At 35.5% G+C, this 22210-nt stretch overlaps 1 protein-coding gene across 3 annotated transcripts in view; it reads right to left on the bottom strand.

Moving 5' to 3' along the window:
• Positions 1-405: 405 nt before the first annotated feature.
• The window catches only part of LOC126744869 (uncharacterized), a 539903-nt gene continuing 518098 nt past the window's right edge, over positions 406-22210 (bottom strand). For 2 of the 3 annotated variants that reach the window (XM_050452434.1, XM_050452436.1), the window contains 2 exons: positions 16604-16841; positions 406-8228 (listed from right to left, as the gene is read on the bottom strand). In XM_050452434.1, the coding sequence (XP_050308391.1) occupies positions 8060-8228; positions 16604-16841 (407 nt within the window). In that variant the 3' untranslated portion in view covers positions 406-8059. The remainder of the gene's footprint in view (positions 8229-16603; positions 16842-22210) is intronic. The other variant, XM_050452435.1, reaches the window with a different exon arrangement.

Genomic DNA, 22210 nt, shown 5'->3' with positions numbered 1-22210 from the left:
TTAGTGAAACTAGTAGTGCCAGCAGAAAAAGGAATGTTGATAGTTGGAAATATAATGCAATAAAACACACAACATGTGCATGATGCATGATGCAATAACAGCACGTTTGCAAGGTCAGGCATATGTTTCTAAGACGGGTAAACATGTCAATGCAAAGACTGTAGGCCCTGCTTGTAGGTAAGTTAATAAGTTTAACACTTTGACTAGCAGCAATTCGGAAGAACGCATTATACGTATATCGTTTGATAACCTAGTGGACTTAATTTATTTATTTATTTTTATTTTTTTATTTTTTTTTTATCAAATAAATATTTTTGTATAGGAATTTGGGTTAGTATGGTTAGTTTTTTTAATAAGTACACTCAATGTACTTATAATGCACTTACACCCGAAGTACTGCTAGTCAGGGATAAGTCAGGCTAGTAAATTTTAGCAACAAGTTGGGTTTAAATCAAAATAGCTGTTTTATTTTTTAGTTGTACAAAGAAATGCATGGAACAGTTTACTGAGAAAGAAAGAAAAAGCGTGTTAACTAATCTACTCAGCCGTACGACAAAAAATGAACCAGATACTTATTTACAAGGACTAATGGAAGCTAAACAAATCGAGAGAAATCGCGTGAGAAGTGCGGAAAACAAACAAGAAAGAAAATCAAACTTTTCGTACTTTGTCTTAGAAGGCTCAAATAGAATTTCCGTATGCAAACAGGCATTTATAAGTCTTCATGCCATATCGCACTGGCAAGTTCAGCGCCTGAACACCCTACTTTTGACAGGTAAATCACCAAACGATCTTAGAGGTAGGCAAAACACAACCAACAAAACACAACCTTAAGGATAATACTGGCCATTTTTATACTTACCATGAAGGTCAAGGTCAAAAGGGACCTAATGAAGTGTGTACATTTCTTAATGATTACATAATGAAACATATACCCCCTGAAATCACTGAACTGCATTTATTTTCCGATGGATGTGCAGGGCAGAACCGAAACCAAACAATGGTTCGTTTCCTCTTAGCATTACAGGCAACCAAGAGATTTAACAAAATTTATCATTATTTTCCAGTAAGAGGCCATTCGTTTTTGCCGTGTGACCGGGATTTTGGCTGTGCGAAACAGAATTTTAAAAAACATGATCGAATTTACACCCCAGAAGAATATGAGGACTTAATATTGACCTCCAGGAACAAGCAGCCATATACTGTGAAGCAGATCCGATACACTGATATTACTAATTTTAAGAACTTGTGGCCTGATTACTATAAAAAAACATGTAGTACTCGAGCTACCGGTGCTAAGAGGGAAACGTTTGCTGTGTCAAACTATAGGCAGTTCCTGTATGAGAGTTTAAATTCAGGATATGTTAAAACGTGGGAATATATAGATGGTTTACACTTCCAAACATTTAAATTGTTCAAAGAATATAAGAACAGCCCACCTCTGCTCAATAATAAGGCATATGAAGAACCTGTTCCGATTAATGAAAAAACATTCTGGACATCAAGAAGGTAATGACTTATACCCAAGGTGAAGCATTGGAATTTTATTACCACATCACTTCATGGAAAACTACAAACGCTGAAAATGATGATTAAAATGATTGAGATATTAGTTTTCAAGTTGTATTTTTCCTCTGTATTGAATAAATATATAAAAAATCAATAAATGTTTACCTATATCTTTTTATATACAGAATTGAGTTCAAAAACCGTACAAGTCCGTCCCTCCTTTTGATCTGTCATTGGTAGTTCATTTTTTTTTCTGAAAAACTACCCTTAAAAACACATTGCCAACCATGAGATCTACAACTTTTCTATGCATGCCGATAGTCTATGCTAAGTAGTTTTAGCTTTAAAAGGTTTTTATTGATTTTCTCGAAACGCGGATTTTGGACGTGTATGGTTTTCGAACTCACCGATTCAATTATGATGAAACATGATCCCGGACGGAAATATCGTAAAAAGAAAAACAAGGCATCCAGAACGGATCATCAATTCAACAAAACATCGACATTAGTGATGTTTGCAGTAAGTGGTGATGGCCATCTACTACCCCCATTTGTTGTTTATAAAAGCTAGCATGGTTGACAAATGGGCTACCAGGTGCGCGGTATGGACGAAATAAAAGTGGCTGGTTCGACCAGCCATTGTTTGAAGACTGGTTCATTTCCATAGCTCTACCTTTCTTGAAGAGGTGTCCGGCGCCAAGGGTTGTCATTGGCGATAATTTCATTTGTCGCATAGGGTGATTGAATTATGCGAAGAAAATAATATTCGGTTTTCTTTTTTGCCGCCAAATTCAACCCATTTAACACAGCCACTTGACGTGTCTGTTTTTGGCCCGATGAAAAAGGCTTGGAGGTCAACTTTAGAAGGTTGGAAAAAACAATACAAGGGTCATTCTCATTTAACTTTGATATTTGATGTCTTCAAGACTTTTTTCTTCAGGTTTTGTTTGTTAGTGTCGATTAGATGTTTTAAAATAAAAACTAAACACGGATTAATCACATGTTTAGGAAATAATATATCTTGATTTTATCAATGTAATTTTATTTCATTTTAAAGTCACAAAATGTCAAGGTTCGTCACGGTCTCTTTCTTAGTTGCTTTCATACTATCATGATTTTTCGTTAAGGAATTGTTTTTTACTTAGGCTTTACTTAGATAACTAAAAAATATTGATTTAATTTTTAACTTTTCGCCTATAGGAAACACGTCTTTGCTTTTCGTATTTATTAAATTCTTTCAAAGTATTGTCTCTAAAAAATATGTCAGGTTCGTCACTACTATTAAGAAAGCGTAAAATTCTTATATAGACCAATTTACTATTTCCAGTTAACCACCTGCTTGCTAAATGAAACCATAGTGTCGCTACGCAGTGTAAAGAAAGTGTTTTTTTAGTTAAATACTGTGTTTAAAAAAGTGTTTTCTTGTGACTTTAAGGTGAGTATGTTTATTGCTTGTCAGTTACGTCACGCAAATAACTTTAAATTTCTTTATATTTTCTTAAAACTAATTATTGTATTTTGTTAACCAAAGCAAACTAAAAGTTAGGTTATGTTTACAATAAAATTCCGGTCGCCGGTCATAGTCAAATAGTCTTATTTTTAATAAAATGTCAGGTTCGTCACGGTCAGCTGCGTTACTATTCTTTCGTAACGCAGCTGACAAGTTCGTGACGAACCTGACGTTAAAAGTAGTAAAGTAGACATTATTTTCAGCAATGCCGTTAACACCGGCTGAACGTGCAAGGCGTTATAGAGAAAAACTGAAAGAAAACCCCGAAAAAAGACAAGAATATTTGGAAAAAAGCCGAAAGAGGGCAAAGAAGTCCAAAAAGTCTATAGAAGAACTTTCCGATAGGGAGCAGCGTTACCAAAGAAAAAAATGGAGATTGTACCAACAGAAAAGTCGGCAGATAAAAAAACATGAACGTGAACAGGACCAATTTCTTCAGCAAAATACTCCACCGGGAAGTCCGATACCCCTGCCCGATCATATTCCTATGGAAGATGTTGGAATAGTAAATGAACCTCCAAGAAATCAATCTTACTTAGAGGCTAACAGGTCTTCCGGAAGAAAGAGACTTCGCAAGGACAGAACTGCTGCATACAGGAAAATCAAGCGTTTGGAAAAGGACTTGGAAAAAACAAAGCAGCCTTTACGGAAGTATAAGAAACGTTGCCAGCGATACCAGAAAAAGAATGTTGTGGCAGGGAGTCAGAAAAGTGAAACAGCTAGTCCTTACAGTAAAGCCATCCAAGATACCAAAGGATATAATGTTCCTGAAACTGTAAAAAAAACTCTAGTTTTTCATAATGCACTAGTTGCACAAATAAAAGACAATTACTCAAAAACAAACAACGAAAAAGAAAAGCAAATTATTTCTAGAGCCACTAGTGGAACCATTGTCAAAAAATATACATTTTTAACAAGAACTAAAAAGGTACTCCAATGTCATTCTTCAACTACAATGTCAAAAGGGAAAGGAAGATGTCGACTTACTTTACATCCACTTCATAAAAAAATACGAGACTTTTTTAATAGAGATGACATAACTACGTTAACACCGGGAAAAAAGCAAACAGTAACACGAGGCAAGATCAAATATCAGAAAAGATTGCTAAAGGAAACCCTTAAAAATCTTTATGAAAAGTTTTGCAAAGAGTTTCCTTGTAGTAAAATTAGTTTTGCGACATTTTGCAGGCATAGACCTTGTTGGGTTGTGAAACCAAAACTTTCCGATAGAGATTCTTGCTTGTGCAAAAAACATTCCAATATACAGCATAAACTGGATACTTTAGTAAAAGAAAAAATATGCACAGAACGCAACATCGAAAACGTATGTAAGCTGGTTACGTGTGACGTAAAATCAAAAGATTGCATGAAAAATATCTGCCCAAAATGCCAAGATCAGGCCGCTATAATCCTCGCGGATATTAAAGATCCAAATAAATTAGTTAATTGGAACTTTTGGAAACTTGAAAAAGAGGAAAGGAGCAAATCAGACAAAACATTTTTTGTTAATAAAACAAAGCTTATCCGTGAATCTGGAATGCTAAAGAACCTATGCACAAATTTTAATGCAGAACTAAAAACAATGTTCTGTTGGCATGTCTTTAAAAAAAATCATCAAGCCAGTCAAAGGCAAAAATGTATTTCTAAACTAACTTATAAAGAGGCTGCTGTACATATAGATTTTTCTGAAAATTACTCATGCAAAATGAGTTCAGAAATACAGGCAATGCATTTCGGTTCCTCACACAACCAGGCCAGTCTCCATACCGTTGTAGTTTACTATGACAATAAACCTCCTGAAAGTATATGTACCATTTCTTCCTGTACTCGGCATGACCCTCCTGCTATTTGGGCCCACTTACGTCCTGTTTTAGAAGAACTAAAACAAAATGGTGTGCAAACTGTTAACTTCTTTAGTGATGGCCCAACATCACAATACCGCAACAAGGACAATTTTTTTATTTGAATACATATTTTAGAGATTATGGATTTTCAAATGCTTCATGGAACTTTACAGAGGCTTCGCATGGTAAGGGTGCTCCGGATGGTGTTGGGGCTGCAGTCAAAAGAGTAGCTGATGGACTTGTCTGTAAAGGGAATGACATTCCAGATGCAGAAGCGTTATTTAGGATTCTTCAAGGAAAAGTAAATGTGAAACTTTATTGGATCGATTTAGAAGATGTCATTAACTTTGATTCCAAAAAAGAAATAAATAATCGTTACAAAATGACTAAAGGCATTATGAAAGTAGGTCAAATTATTTTGAAAGATTCTGAGTCCGATTTATATGGACGCGAATTATCGTGTTTTTGCAAGAAATTGCCTACAACATGTGATTGTCATTCATTGCAACGGATGTATTATCAAGACTGTGAAACTGTAGATTCAGACGATAACCCAGAAGATACCACTCCTCAACAACAGCTTCAACAACAACAATTTTTACCTGTGACCTTTGAAAATGTAAAAATTGATCAATGGCTGCTTGTTAAATATAACAATGTGATATATCCGGGCGTTGTTACTGATACAAATAACGATGAATCCTGTGAAGTTAAAGTTCTGCATTCTGTAGGAGTCAATAAATACATTTGGCCAATCAAGGAAGACAAGATCTGGTATAAATTTGAAGATATAGTGGGTTCTATTGAAGCGCCTACTAATGCAACTAAACGAATTTTACAGTTTAAAACGCCGTTTTGGCTTGAAAATGGGGAAGGCATCAACTAATTTAACCTAAGTATTTTATTATTTGTTATGAGTTACTTAAAATTTAGAGTTTATTTTGTTATGTTTGGTTAAATTTAGAATTTACATTTTTGGTTAAACGTTTTTGTAATTGGAGCCATTTAATAAAAAAAAAACAATTATTATTTAAATGTGTTTGTTTTCTATCAATTTTTAGCATCATTGTCAGGTTTGTTACATCAGTGTCAGGTTCGTCACTATTTAGAAAAACACATAAAATATGGTATTGCTTTTTATAGAAAAATAGAAACTAAAAAAAAATAAATTACCCATCGGCTTCTTGCAATAATTAATGTTTTAAAAAGAATTCTTAACCTGGGTCTAAGGCTAATTTTCTAACTTTTAAGAAATAGTGACGAACCTGACAAAGTTCAGTAAGCAGAATCACTCAAAAATGGGTAAAATAAAAAAAAATTTGCACTGCTTTTGCCAAATTGTGTTATAAAACATGATTAGAAAATGATTTGTTTGTTTTTTTGCATAATATTAAATATTTTGTAATGAACGATTTTCACTATTGGTTTGACGACTTTAAATGAGAATGACTCACAAGGGTTCTTTGCCGAAGGAGTATTTTCTAAGTTTACTAAGGCAAGCTATAAGCAAACTAGAAGCAACTCTGACACAAAATATTAAAAGCGGTTTTCGTGGCACGGGAATCATTCCCATCGATAGAAATCAAGTTTTGAAAAGGTTGCCACCAGAAAGAAACCTCGAAGAAGATGATCCTAATGACGGAATCTGTGACGGTAGAAGTGCTTAACGAAAGCAGGCATGCATGCAAGCCTACTGTAGCAAGGAAAAAGAAAGTTACAATCGAGCCAGGCAAAAGCATTTCTACCACAGATTTTTTAGAAGGGCAACCGCAACCGTCAACAAGCAAGACAACAGTGCCTCAAGACTCTCAAGAGGACGACATTTTCGAACTTGAGTCAGATAAAGCAGAATCTGAAGCAATGGAACTGGACGAGTGCTTTGATGTACAGCATCCAATGGAAAATAGCATTGCCACTGACGATTTTGTCGAGGTTAAGTTTAAGATAAATAAAGTAGACAAATATTTTATCGGGCAAATTAAGGTACTCTTTGGTAAAAGTTTTGAAGTTAAATTTCTCAGATCAAACCGAAAAATAAAAAATTGTTTTATTTTTCCAACAGTGGAAGATATTTGCATGATTACGCCGGAACAAATTTATAAAAAACTACCTAAACCAACCGAATTGCGACAAGGAGGATACAAATTTCCTTTACAATTGAAGTTAAAATCTTATGCCATCTAATATCATTATATTATTTCTGAAAATATTTTTTTTATGTGTTTTTTATAAGTTTGTAACTGAAAACTGTAAAATAAAGGCTGTTTTTGTATTTTACTGTAGTATTTTTTTTGATTTATACTTAAAAATATATGAAAAATATAATTTTTTTAAATTTTTGGTCCCGATTCGCCCCAAAACGGGGTCAATCGGTGACACCCTATATTTTTTTTTTTTTCTGCTGTTGTATGGACTACGGTCACTTTCTGCTAAATTTTAACTTTGTTCGGCAGTTGTATAAAAAAAAATAATATAAATATCTAATAGTCGTCCCGATCCACCCCGTTTGACGGTATTGTGAAAAAAGGTAATTGATTAATAATAGGATAATAATGTATAAATTGAAGGGAGTATTTAAGGCGTAGACTTCTATCATACATTTTGCTTAATGGAACCTATTTACCTCCAGCAATAAGTGTGGAAAATGATCGCTTTGAAATAACTAAAAGAGATTTTTTATGTACCACCAGTGATGTCACAAAAACTGATAATAAAAAATTGCCATAATTATATAGCTCTCGACTCGTTAAGAATTAATAAAAATAAGTAATAATTTAAAAACAAACAAACTAAAACCGATCTAAGGCCCTTTTTTGCTGACTTTTATATCCATATTTTTGTATTATTACAGATCGCTTTTTAAATAAGTTAATATTCATTATATAATTTGTATATGAATAATATAGATACTGTTTATATTCTAGGAATCAATATACCAGCCTACATAAGAATGATAAAATGCCACCCAGAAATTGATCCAAAGAATAATGTTAACATCTTTATATAGAAATTTACTGAAGATGTGTCCTTAAGTTCAGTGATATCCTAAAAAAACAAATAAAAACCGGTGGGTTATTTATCATTCTATATTAATATATCAGAAGCGTTAAGTTCATCTAGGTGATATATAGTTTAGCTATAACAAAGAATTATATTTCGATGTTGGTCCTATTTAAATGATAATTTTCTTATTAATATTATCGTTGTCCCCTTTTAACCGCAGGTAAAACTTTTTTATTAGTGATCGAAGAAGTCACCTTATCTTTCTCTTGCTCGTCAGTTTTCGGAGGAGGTAACTGTTTCTTGTCCAGCTCGGCCATGGCTTCTTGAATCGCTTTTTCTAGTTGACTATTCAGTTTTCTACTACTGCAAAAAAAACATTTTATATTAATATAAGCAAATAAAATTCAGAAGCAAATAATGTAGGTATACAGGGTGTTTTGTTTTATTTTAATCTTACTACGCTAATAGCTCTGTAAAAACGAGTGCTCAAAAAATTATTTTATAAAAGTTGGATGGGAAAAGAAGGGAAATTAGGGATGACCTTGGAGGGTTCATTTTCAAGGTCATTTGAAAGTTAAGATTTTTTTTGGATGATATCCTCTATTTTTGATTTTGGTAAGTAGTTTTCTAATGAAATAAAGTTTACATTTGTAGAAAAGATCGACATTAATAATTAGAACGGACGCGCTGACCTTGGGGAATAATTTTACAAGGTCGTCAGTGGTCATTTCAAAACCACCACGAAAATAACTTTTGAAAAACGAGTGATAACAAAAAAATTTTCTTTACAACGGTAGGAGGGTACAATGGGGAATAAACAACGGTGACCTTGAATTTGAGCAGATGATTTTTAAGGTCATTTAAAAATCAAATTATCTTTGTAAATGAAAGCTCCTGTTTTTGATGACGGAGTCAAAACCCCAAAGAGTGAGAGATAAGGGGGGCTCACTGTAATCAAGCACCCTGAGGTGGACATAATCCGATTGCATGCATATGTCAATGTCCCTAGATAATTCTAAAGAAAGGATAAACATTACGTTTAATCGTAATATTGAAGGCACTTTAACACACGCAAAAATCTAGGTCTACATATAATGCTAATAACCAATACCTATGTTAGTACAAATTTGCAGTCAACAGAAAAAATAATGAAAAGAAGAAATAGAGGGAACTTTCAGTGAATTGAACAAGATAAAGCGTTTGTCACTGACAATCAAATATCTTTAAATAGCAACAAAATTACCAAACCAAAAATGAAGTCAATAACAGAATGCTTATTTAAAAAAACTCTTATAACGACTGATAGCCCTATGAATTCCATAGAATTTTCTATAAAAAGGAACATTGAAAGTGGCATGATGTCTAAGCTGTATAACATTTAATGTTCCATAAATATTATACAGCTTAAAAGAAAGGGACAATCAATATCACCATGTACAAGTTTAAAGATAAACATTGCACCACAGACCTCCTGACGACTGACGAGTGAGAAACATCAGAGCCAAATGTTCTCAATGAAACCGTAGCCACGGTCAACCATGGCACTATGAGACCTATAAGTACAATATAGTTTTAAAGGTGTCCTTCCTGAGTCTTTTCTTAATGATGTTGAAGGATACCTCGATGGGGACATTCTAGTGTATTATCCTCCTGGGACCTAGTGTCCAGTTAAATGGACATAACAGTTTTATGTTTCCAGTTTCGTTAATTTATTATTTAAGCAGCTTCCTGCTGCTGCAGGTGCTGCCGCCCAGTCCGATTCGGTCGACTTTAATTGTGCACATGTGCTGGGAATCAGTTGTTTATTTTCTGTTGTGATGGCGGCTTCACGTGGTTCTCGTTATGATGGTATGTAGCCTATTTTTTAACGTTTTGTAATGATTTTTGTAAAAGTTTTTATTTGCAAATGTTTAATAGACAAATTTAACCCTTACGTGACTGGGAAAAAAACACCTTCTAAGGACGGCGTGGGTACCCGGGTACCTACTATGTATTTTATATAGAGCCCTGGCTTTTTCTGTGAATTTCTACCCTTAACTATAAACATGCACATCTGTGTGGGTTTTTCCCTATCTCTGGCGCCTCGGACTGTTTATGTTTTTGCACAAGATCAGTTCATATTCGTCAGTAACGCGTTGTACCTACTTGAGTAGAGTTTGAATTACGTTAAATCTAAAGTATTTTTTATACGTTAAAATGTCGGATAGTGAGGCCGGTCCTAGTCGAAGCGATAGTGCAAGAGGAAGATGGCGAAAGACAAGGTAAAACAAATATATTTATTATTTTTACATAATAGGTAAAATGTCAAAGTTAATACAGAGTACAAAAGGAGGTAAATTAAATAATAATAGGAATATTATAATAGGTTGACCTATTCGGAATTAGAAGAAGCCTTATTACTTTACATCACTTATATCTTAAGTGATGAAGAAGAAGAGCCATTTATTGCTTCTGATGAAGAGGAGTATATTCCACAACTGTCAGATGGAGAGGGTGAGGATTCTAATGTTGAAAACGTTCTTGCTGTAGGTCTAGAAGATTTGGAGTCTGATGATGATGATGACCTTCATCCAGATTTAGCTTCACAATTCCATTGGACTAGTAAAGATGGCACTTCTACAGTGGAATGACTCACCTACACCACAACGACAAACGGTAGGACGAAATATTTCGCGTGAAAAAAGTGGTGCACCAGCCTTTATATACGCCCAAAGACATTTTCAAAACTATTATATCCCCAAAATGTGTACCCTGATTCTAAAATATAGCAATAAAAAAGGGAATAAAGTTACGAAGGAATTTAACCAAAGGTTATTGGCAATAACTAAGCCGCCGAAAACATTTTCTCCAAAAGTATTTATTCCATTTACTGATGTAGAACTAGATGCATTTTTCGGAATTCTAATTACTGCTGGTTTACATTGGTTCAATAAAGAACATATTTCTGAAATGTGGAAGATGGATTCGCTCCCTTTGTTTCGCGCAGCTATGCCTCGTGATCGCTTTAAAATGTTTCTAAGATTTATTCGGTTTGATGACCAGAATACGCGTATAGAACGTGGAAAGACAGATAAAGCAGCTCCAATTCGAGATATCTGAATTATGCTGAATTCAAATTTGGCAATAAATTATCGGCCAACAGAGTGTATTATAGTAGATAAATAATTATTTCCATATAGAGGACACACTAAGTTTACCCAGTACATTCCCTCGAAACCAGCGAAATATGGAATAACGGTTTTTTGGGTTTGTGATGCGATAAATTCCTATTCTCTAAAGGGTCAGCTATATACCGGAAAAACCACCAGGTGGTGAACGTCAGGCACATATTGGTGAGAGAACAGTATTGGACTTAGTTGCACATTATAAGGGATCAGGAAGAAATATCACAACAGACAATTTTTTTACAAGTTTGCAACTTGCTCGTACTTTAAATTCATGGAATATGACTTTAGTAGAACTAACAGTTAGAAAAAATAAAAATGTTTTTACCTTTCAATATGCAAGCACAAAAAGATAGAGCCATAAATTCAACCATTTTTGCATTCATCAAAGATGCTACATTGTGCTCTTATGTTCCAAAAAAAAAACAAGGCAGTGATTTTTTTATCAACTATGCACACAAAAGGCGAAGTAGATAATACTTCTGTTGCAAAGCCTGAAATTAACAGATATTATAACTAAACTAAGGGCGGTGTTGACACTATGGACCAAATGCTATGTGAATATACTGTCAAACGTAGAACAAATCGCTGGCCATTAGCATTTTTTTTCAACATAATTGACGTTGCTAGTTTAGCTTCTTATTGTATATACAAGGAACCTAATCCTTCTTTCAAAGCTACTGATCAACGTCGGCGATTTTTAAAAGATCTTGGTAATGAGCTGTGTTTGTCAAGTATCCAAATAAGATCCCAAATTCCAAAAGTTGTTGGTAATCATTTTACTCGTCAGGCTATAGAAATGGTACTTCACCGACGAATGCCTGTTCCTTTAGATAATCCAGTTAGAGAACAAGTAGTTTGTGAACGAGATGCATCTGAACGTGTAAAGGTGGTTGGTAGTTGCCAAATATGCCAAGAGCGAACCCATAAACAGATAACAATTCGTAAAGCCTGTAAATCGTGCTCCAAACCAGTTTGTAATGAGCATTCAGTGGCTCAAACTATTTGTCAAAACTGTAATTCATAAGTAATGTTTTTTAGTGTTTTTAAGTGTTTGTTTGCTATGTTGCGTTAATTTGTACCTCACTGTAATTTTCTATGACTTCTTATTACTGTATATACAGGGTGTTTCCTAACTACGGTACGAAACTATACAGGGTGATCGTTAGGTCGTTTTATGAAAAAAAGTTCCTATGAACGTATGTCGGGAGTTGCTTTGTTTCTGAGATACAGGGCGATGAAGGTTCAAAAAAATAACGGTATTTTAAAAATACTATAACTATCCTTAAACCGATTTGGTTGAAATTTGGTGCAGTTATTAGAAGTTATAAGACGCTTATTTAGCTATAACTAGATTAAAATTATTAGGTCCAGTGGCGTGTCAGTGGGCACCACATGCTTATTGTTGAGAAAAAAACAAGGCCAATATTTGCTTTGCAGCTTTTTATTTATTTTTGTATTTAAGCAACTAAAAATACAACTTTTTCGTATCTTATCTTATTATCTTCATATCTGGCTTTCTTTTCGAAAAAAAAATTTAATGTATCTTTAACTCGTTCTAAAAAATCATCGTTCATTATCCATGGACGATAACATGAAATAAAAACCAATTCATTCGATAAACAATTTCGACCTTAAAGTTCATGAGCAAAATGTCCACCCTCCAATGCACGACTTTTTGGTCTCTGTAATTTCTAAAATAAGGCAAAAAAATTTTATTAAAATAAAAGTTTCATAATTTTATCACTCAAAACTGCATAATTGTCCGTGGGATTTTATTCTTCTTAATACATTGAACGGATGTTTGACGAAATTTTGCCTGCTGTTAATCCTGAAACAGCAACTCCTATGCTTGCATTAATTCAAGACAAAATAACTGACCGTTATGTTGACCAATGTTATCATCCTGTATCAAGTAGCACTGTCCGCCGTATTTATACATGTATTTTGAAAACTGGAAATTACACTAGACAACCTGGAACTGACTCTCAACGAAGGACTAACGTTCATGATGATCGTTTTGTCATCTTACAAATTTTCCGAGATCGTCATGCTACAGGTGTAGGAATCAGAAATCGACTTCATCACAGCCGAAGTACCAGCGTAAACGAACGTACCGTTGAACATGGTTCAGACAACAATCTTCTTAGACATGAACCCGCAACAGATCCAGAGCTTCTTATATGCCATAATTTTACGCGACTTCAGTTTGCCAGGAATAAATAATGGGGAAAAAATTAATAGGAGCACCATTTGTCTACTAATGAGTCGAGATTTAGCCTTAGTCAAGATTTTATTTTTCTTTATGTTGATTTTATTGGAAATAACTTTATTATGATGGATGATAACGCCCGACGCTACACCGTGATAATTACTCAAGAACACTTAAACTATCTAGATGTTCCTATCTTGGAGTGGTAGCATTAAGTTTAGATGTAAATCCAATTGAAAATGTTTGAGACATGTTTGGGCAAAGACTACCAAGTCGTGTTCCTGCTCTTTTAACCCTAAATGATGGGCCTGCAGGCGGGCTTTCGGCAATACCTGGGGTCTGTCTCCTAAGATCCTCCACTGGATCTACTCGCGCATTGTGAGACCTCTTCTCACATACGGGGCTATCGTTTGGTGGCCATGTACATGAAAGCGAAAATTCGTTCGAAAAAAACCCTAACGGGTTCCATGCGGACGGCGTCAACTAGAGCGCTTGAGACTCTGCTGAGCCTCCCGCCTCTGGACCTCGTTGTGCAAATCGAGGCAATGAGGGCTGCGTACAGGTTATACGTCCTCGGCGAACTACGTGCTGGCGAGACCGGTCACGCAAAAATTTGGTCACGGGCCATACAAAAATGTCCTCTCCTTCTGATGGGCAGTGACTGCATGGCTCTAGTGACTGTGGACTGCGAGGGATTGGTGACGCACATTGCATGCAGAGAGGAGTGGCAGCATTCCAACAGAACTGCATTGCTAAATAGGGGGACCATCTGGTACACAGATGACTCCAGAATGAATAACAGAGCTGGGTCAGGGCTTATTGGTGGGATCCCACATACCAGTAGGGCATACTCGCTGGGGGAGCACGCCACTGTCTTCCAGGCCAAAGTATTCGCTGTATTAAAATGCGGACAGAAACTCCTAAGCTGCGGACACCGCAATACAGTCGTATCAATATGCTCGGACAGCAGAGCTGCCATTAAGGCTATCACGGCCGCAAAGGTAAGCTCCAAGCTTGTACTAGAGTGCATAAAAGTCCTGAAAAAACTGGTACAGGTTGGATGCAGGGTCCAGCTCGTCTGGATACCTGGCCATGCAGGTAATGAGGAAGCGGACTCTCTTGCCAGACTGGGATCCGCGAATGTGCTGATGGGGTCGGAACCCATAGTTGGTATCGCCCAATGCGTTGCGGTCGCGTCAATGAAGGGTCTGCTGGACAAGTGGACCCACCGAAGATGGACTGAGTCCCCTGGTATGAGACAGGCCAAAGCGCAGATAGGTGGGCCCTCTGCCTGTCTCACCAAAAATCTACTACGCCTAAAAAGACGCGAAATTCGGTTAGTGACAGGTCTTTTAACCGGTCACTGGCACTTAAGAAGCCATCTGCATACTATCGGTATTGCGGACAACCCGGAATGCCGACGGTGCTGTGAGGAGGATGAAACCGTTGACCATGTAGTCGGGGAGTGCCCAGCACTCACGCGCGCCAGGTTCAAATACTTGGGAAACACTTTCAGTGTACCGAGCGATTTTAAGTCCTTCAGACCAGAGAGCCTTATCGGTTTCTCTAAGGCCGTTGGGCTCTGGTAACCCCCGGTGGGGCATGACGGGTCCATCAGGAGACCTATATGCACAACTGCCATGGCAGCCCACTGTTTCGACAATTCAATTCAATTCAACCCTAAATGAATGGCAATACGCTCTTTTAGAGGAATAAGACCTTATTGCTCAAGAAGACATTCGTCACTTGATTTTAGGCATGTCAAGAAGAACGCAAGTAATCATTGGTGTTGCCTCCGTATGCTCGATATTAAAAATGCCCCTCTCTAGTTTTTGCTACCAATACTTTTAATTTTTTAATAATTTAAGATCTCAAGCCTCTCATTTATGTGTTTTCGTAGTGTTGCAATAAAAAGTTTTTTAATTCGGTAACTGTTGTTAGATATTGTTTTAAAAAGTTTTTTGTATAATATTTTAGAATAATACCGGAATAGAAAACCACCGGCACAAAAAATGGAGGTGCACTTAACATTATATACAGATTGGCGAATGAATCACTCCACATATAAAGTTCCTAACAGGCAAGATGTTGCAACACCGTCGCCGCGACAGTACGCTGGTGTTTGAATTTCGAACTCGAATTTCGAATTAGTTTAAAATTGCTTATGGAAAATCAAAGCGTTGTTCTTATTAAAATAAAGTATAAACTCTAATAAAAATTGAATTTGAAGTAAAACATCTAACAAATAATTTAAAAAAAGGCTGAAAAAGACCCTTTTCTAACCAAAAGGTTAGTCTATCGTAAAAGCTATTTCTTACTTCCAAAAGAGTTTGAGGTAAAATGGAATTGGCAGATTAAACAATTTTGTTTCTTAACTCCTCTAAATTCATTGGCCTACTACTATGGTGTTTATAAATAGTCTCATTAAAATAACCCCACAAATAAATTTCATCTGCGGACAAATAGGGCCATTTAATATCGCCAGTCCCACTAATAAGGCGGTTAGGAAAAGTATTTGTTAAAAATTATTTTACTCTAACCGCATTATGAGCAGGCCAGCCATATTGTTGAAAAAAGACTGATCCCAGGTCTATATCAGGGAGAAGTTGAACGGCAGGAAGAACTTGGTTTTGTAGCAACTCGAGGTATTTTTATTGCGTTCGAAGTGTATCAATGAAAAATGGCCCAAAAATATGGTCGCCCAAAATACCAGCCCAAACATTCAACTTTTGAGGGTACTGAGTCGGTACTGATGGAACTGAAAACTTCTGTGTTCGTTTTCCTAAGACTAGTAACGAACAATGAAAGGATTGTGTTTATCATGCAATGGAAAAGAGGGCTCATCTGAAAACGAAATATTTACTAAGAAATTCTCATTTTCATTTGCCTTTTCCAGCATGGTTTCACAAAATGCCATTTTTCGCCACTGGTCTTCAGGAATTACCTTCTGGTTTTTGGAATATTTAAAACATTTATATGCAAGGTTTTTCCTAATACTCGTTACAGTTTTATGGTGCACCCAGTTCCTCTCCAACACTTTTGCTTGATGGTGTTGAATGCAAGACTAAATCACTACAAAACATTTCTTCCCGTCGTTTCATCTCCCGGACTCTTTCAATAGGTTGAGCTTTGATGTGACAATTTCTATATCATTGGAGGCAAAAAGATGTCTCAAAATTTAACACATCGCTTATCAACCAGAAAGTAAGCGAGAAGCTATGCAGAGTCTTCTATTCGCCTACCTGTATAAAATGTTAAGTGCATCTCCATTTTTCATGCCGGTGAGTGTATGTCGCTTAAAGAAATTGACTTATAGTATACTATTTTGAAATGATGCCGTCACTAAAATCCAAAAAACTCACGTTCTGGCATTTTTCCTGGCCTGATGATGCGCATCGAATCCTTCGGACAAAGTCTGTAAAATAGCAATTTTGATTTTTGACAGATTTTTTTCTGCACCGAACCACTTGATGGTAGCCAAATCCCGTTCAATATGTACCACCTTTCCTGGCCAGGATGAGGACCCCTTTGTCGGACCCCAAACCAAATCTCCAATTTTAAAATTTGTTTTGGTTTCAAGCGTTGGTTCACTTTTAGTTTCTAAAAATATGGGAATTTTTAGAAAATGCTTGTACATTTTTAAAACGTTAAAAAGCCAGAAGCGGTAGTGAAAAAACGAAATGTTTGCCAAAAATGAGTTGATTAGCATTTTAGTGAAACCAAAGCGCAGATGTTAACAATTTTGGAATATTAAGACAATTAGCCACACACCATGATTTGTGAAGTAAAAGTAGGTATGTTATGATAATATTATTTACAATATGTGCATGTGCAACCGCATGGTATGGTTTCCAAAAGGCAATTTATTAAAATGTACGATATACGCAATTATCTGTGCGAGAACGATTTTGCGTCTCCTTAAATAATGAACCAATTTAGCGTATCAAATATAAACGCCAACATATTGGAGTTTGTTGAAAATATTATTTACATTATTTATTTATTTTATTATTTAGTAGGTATGCAGTGTTCTATTTAACGTAGGGTGACAATCGGTAACCGGATGTTTTTAGAACGCATAGTACAATGTTTGTGGAGATTAGAGTAGGGCAAGCGCGAATTTATTACCTCTATAACGGTAATGGTGTGTCATTTCAGTAAAGACGGAGCAGTGGACTACGAACGTATAAATATATCTGGACTGCTAATACAAACGGCCACCATGACCAAAAATACCGGTGCCTGGTGGCCGCCATTTTTATAGTGGTTGTGTCCTTTTGATGTTGGTCGCTCTGAACATTTTTAGTGTTGTAATAAACCGTTATAACGGTTGCCTAATAAGGGGTTGTCTAGTTTTTGGTGATTTGCAAACGACACTTGGATATATCGTCTGCAACAGGCGATATAGCTTTCTCCTTATTTAACCCTTTCAAGCTTTGTGGTGTCACCATGAAGCCACCTTTTTTTTAATAATTTATCACGGCGCTGCGGAGCGATTATCTGCCTAAACCACCGTATAAGAAGTAGCACTATATTGTCATCTAGTAGGACAAAAATAATTTAAATGGGACGCCGTTGCTAACAGCTTGTTATTTGACATTTATAGATTTGTGTGTAAATTAAGTGTAAAAAATAAGGACATGGCTGGCAAGTACCATATTTTATTAGGTATTGTTTTATGTTATATCATAGGAACAAGTGATTTTATATATTTTTATTGGTTGCTTTGAATAAAATTAATGTGGTGTCAATTGATACCACAAAGCAATCAATGCCTAATATTTTCGATGATTTTGGATTTTTTCTTTGTATGTTTGGCGGTGTGTTTGTGTAATTTGTGGGTATATTTTTTTGTTTTTGAATAACTTGGTTGTTTTGCTCGGTTAGTTGCTCTGCCGTCAGTTCGGTAATTGTGAAGTTTGCGGCGGAAGTCGATGAAAAAACTATTTAGTATGTTGTTGGTATGTTTGTTTATTGGTGGGCATATACTTTTGTTTTTGATTCAATTATAAGTTAGGTGCTTGCGTGGATAGTGACTAATTGATTGGATATTTTGTTTCAGCGAAAAAATGGTCTTACAAAGAATTTGAAAATATAAGATATGAAGAGTCCATGAATATATTTGAGGACATACCTTCAGGAAATGAATCGGAGGATGATCAAAATGGGTCAGATGAAGATATCATTGATGTGGATGTACACCACGCCACTAATAAAAATGATAATGTTGGTATTCACCCTGAGAGGGCCTCTGATAGTGATAGTTCTTATAGCGACGATGACCTCATACTCCTTTCAGATTTGCAGAAAAAACTCAGTTTAGATAAATTTGTTTAGAAAAAAGTTGCAACAAACTACACGGCACCCCAAGAATTTACCAAGGATTCTGAACCTTGTATATATATCAGTACTGAAATATATCAGATGACATTGAGCTCCCTGTTGAGGTATTTTTGTGTCTGTTTCCGGACAGTTTGTTTGGCCACATCGTCTTCCAAACCAACCTGTACGCAACACAAGCAAGCGCCCGTTCCGGAAAACTTTTCACGCCCACGAATGCAATGGAAATGGAAGATATTTTTTGCGATAAATATACTCATGGGAATAAAGCGTCTACCCTCGAGACCTCTGATCGACGCAGATTGAGCTTCGGGATAACTATATTTCAAGTCTTATACCCAGAACAAGATTTGATTGGTTGTTAGGAAACGTTCTTTTGAATGATGACGTAATGCAGCCCAAACGCGGAGATCCCCAATACGATAAGTTATACAAAGTCCAGCCTATTCTACAGGTTCTATAAGAAAATCATGCGAAATATTATAAACCAACGAAAAACGTTTCCATCGACGAATCAATGATTAGATTTAAAGGACGATCTTCCCTGCGCCAGTATATGCCGAATAAACCGATCAAGCTTGGGTATAAAGTGTGGGTTAAAGCATCGGAGAGTGGATATGTAGATCATTTTCAAATTTATAGGGGAAAAATTGGAGAAAATTCAGAAAAACATTTGGGTGCCAGGGTGGTAACTGACCTTACAAGATCATTAGTGAATGGTCATCATTTTGTCTATTTTGATAACTATATTACCTCTTAAGTGCTTTTGCGGCAACTAAAATTAGATAAAATATATGCCTGTGGAACAATTAAGCAAAATCGTGAAGGAATACCAACTGATGTGAAAGAAGACAAAGCATTGAAATGAGGCGAGAGTGACTTTCGAGTAACAGATGATGGGATCACATTTTGGAAATGGAAGGATAAAAGAGTAGTTGCAATGGCAAGTAATTTTCACATGCTGGGAATAATAGAGACCGTTGAGAGAAAGAAAAAGGATGGAGAGAGAGAAACGATTGCATGCCCTGTCATTAAAAAGAACTACAATGCAAATATGGGATATGTTGACAAAACTGATATGCTAAAATCAACCTATGAACTGGATAGAAAAAGTCGAAAATGGTGGCACAGAATTATGTGGCATTATATATTCTATACACTGAAAGGTGTAAGGAAAAATCCTTAGATTTAAAAAGTTTTCGTTTGTGTGTGGCAAGTGGGTTGGTTGGTGCAGCTTCTGAAAATCCCCGAAGAGGTAGACCAAGTACTGAGATGACCTCTAACAAATTCAAAGTAAACATTCCTCTGGAAAAGCGCACAGACATATGTGCTCAAAAGCCAAAATATTCGTCTTCGAGAAAATGTGTATTTTGCAGCAGAAAAGCGGAACAACACCGTACACGATGGTCGTGCAGTACTTGCAATTCGGTTTGTGTCTCACTGACAAAAAAATTGCTTTGAAAAATATTATAGCAAATAAGTTAATAGCAAAAAAGTAAATATTATAGAAATGATTTGAGGTGCCTAAAAGTGGATTCAACACGATCAAGTAGAAGTATTGGAGAGAAACTGAGTATATGGACCATAAAACTGTTTCCATTATTTGGAAAAAACATGGGTGCAATTTTTTCAAATATTCCAAGACTCGAGCGATATTTCCCGAAGACTAGTGGCGAGGAAGGGTATTTAAACCATGATAGAAAAAGCAAATTACAATTATTTTTTTTTTACGAAATACTCTATTTTCAGCTGAATCTTGTTTCCCTAAAATGGGAAACAAGATCCCTCCTGTGTATTGGTCTCGGGATAACGAGATCAAAAAAGTTTCAATTCCATACTCAGTATCCTCAAAAATTGAATGGGCGACCATATTTTAAGGCCGTTTTTTATTCATGGTACTTTATACGTCGGATATTAATAGTCTCCTAGATCAATTACTTATTTACGGAGCTATCTTAAGGAGACCCTTGACAAACCCGAATTTAAGACAAATTGAATGTGCTAATGCCATTTCACCAGAAACTCTTTTAAAAGTACAAAATGGCTTTTATGATAGGTTAACTTATTGTTTAGCCAAAAAAGGAGGTCTGTTTGAGTCTTTTATTCCAAGAATTAATTCTTCTTAAGCTTATTTTTAAGTTTTAATTTTATTTTTGAAATGCATGCGTGCGCGTTGCCATAATTCGCTTTTAAGCATCTCTCTATGCATAATGATCGATTCCCCAACCTGTATATTAGACTGCCACATCCTTTTAGATAAAGTAAAATCATATAGGTTAAAAACATATAAAAGCTGAATATGAAAATGTTAAGTGATTGCACACTGGTAAAACATGCGTGACTATTGGTTTATATTATTTTGTGCATTAGTAAATTAATTTACATAATTAGTTAAAAATACAGAGATCTGGTTTAAAAAGTTAACCCTAGTATAACTAACTGGTAGACCGGATATTTTTTTAATTTTCGATACATAAGAAAAATAAATAAGAATACCGAAAGAGTTGAAATATAATACGAAAATTCGCTTCGTTGTTTTTTTTTTAATTAAAATTTGTACTATTTAATTTCTTCATAATTTTTTGACAACAATATCTTAAAAGTTTTGATTTTAAAGTGAACAAGTTTAATGAAAAATTATTTTTATAACTGAAAAAGCATGATACGGAAATACATTTTCAAATAGTAAATTTATCAATGAAAGCCGAAGGAAATTGTCCATGATTCTCAAAAAGACTATTATTCTAGTTAAAATAAAAACAAGTTGGTCTTAAGAGAACTGATAATAATAAAAAGTAAAATTCAAAACAGATAAGTTACATGTTTCACTTTACCAACTAATTTTAATTAAATCATTGGTTGATTCTACTTCTGTTTAAGAACCAAAATGACTATTGTATGTAATAATCATTTTTTGTGGTTCACTACGTCTTTATGATTGTACCGAGTGTACAACTAAGAGAGGTCGCCGGCTATATCTGACTAACTACCCATCGCACAGCGTAGGGAAAAAAATATTTTTAATAAAAGCGGCAAAGAGAAATTGCTGGAAATTATTTACAAGTTCGTACGATGACCGCTATGGGGCGTAATACAATATTGAAATAGAAAAAATTGGTTTTATTGAAAATATTCAAAGTAAATCCTAGAAAAGAATGCTGCCATTTAAAAGTATTACAAATTCTCAACATTTTTTATTTTAAACTTTTTTTTCTAATCTGTCAAATAATAGGTGGGGGAAGGGTTGAATATTTATATCTAAAATTCTTGATAACTTTGGATTGGCCTAACGAATTTTAACGAGCATACTTTTGTTTTAAAGGATAATTATTAGGCTTTTATGTGGTATCATTACTTAACCGTTTTAGTTATTTTGTTGAGCTCTAGAGGGCGGTTTGTTTTAATTTGTACTTGAATTGATGAAACAGTGGGCTGCCAAGGCAGTTGTGCATATAGGTCTCCTGATGGACCCGTCATGTCCCACCGGGAGTTACCAGAGCCCAACGGCCTTAGAGAAACCTATAAGGCTATCTGGTCTGAAGGACTTAAAGTCGCTCGGTACACTGAAAGTGTTACCCAAGTATTTGAACCTGGCGCGCGTGAGTGCTGGGCACTCCCCGACTACATGG

This window comes from Anthonomus grandis, chromosome 15 (genome assembly GCF_022605725.1).
Source record: "Anthonomus grandis grandis chromosome 15, icAntGran1.3, whole genome shotgun sequence".
NCBI classification, from domain to species: Eukaryota; Metazoa; Arthropoda; class Insecta; order Coleoptera; family Curculionidae; genus Anthonomus; species Anthonomus grandis.
The sequence above is the reverse complement of the archived record's forward strand: the minus strand, read 5'-3'. Positions and strand labels throughout refer to the sequence as shown.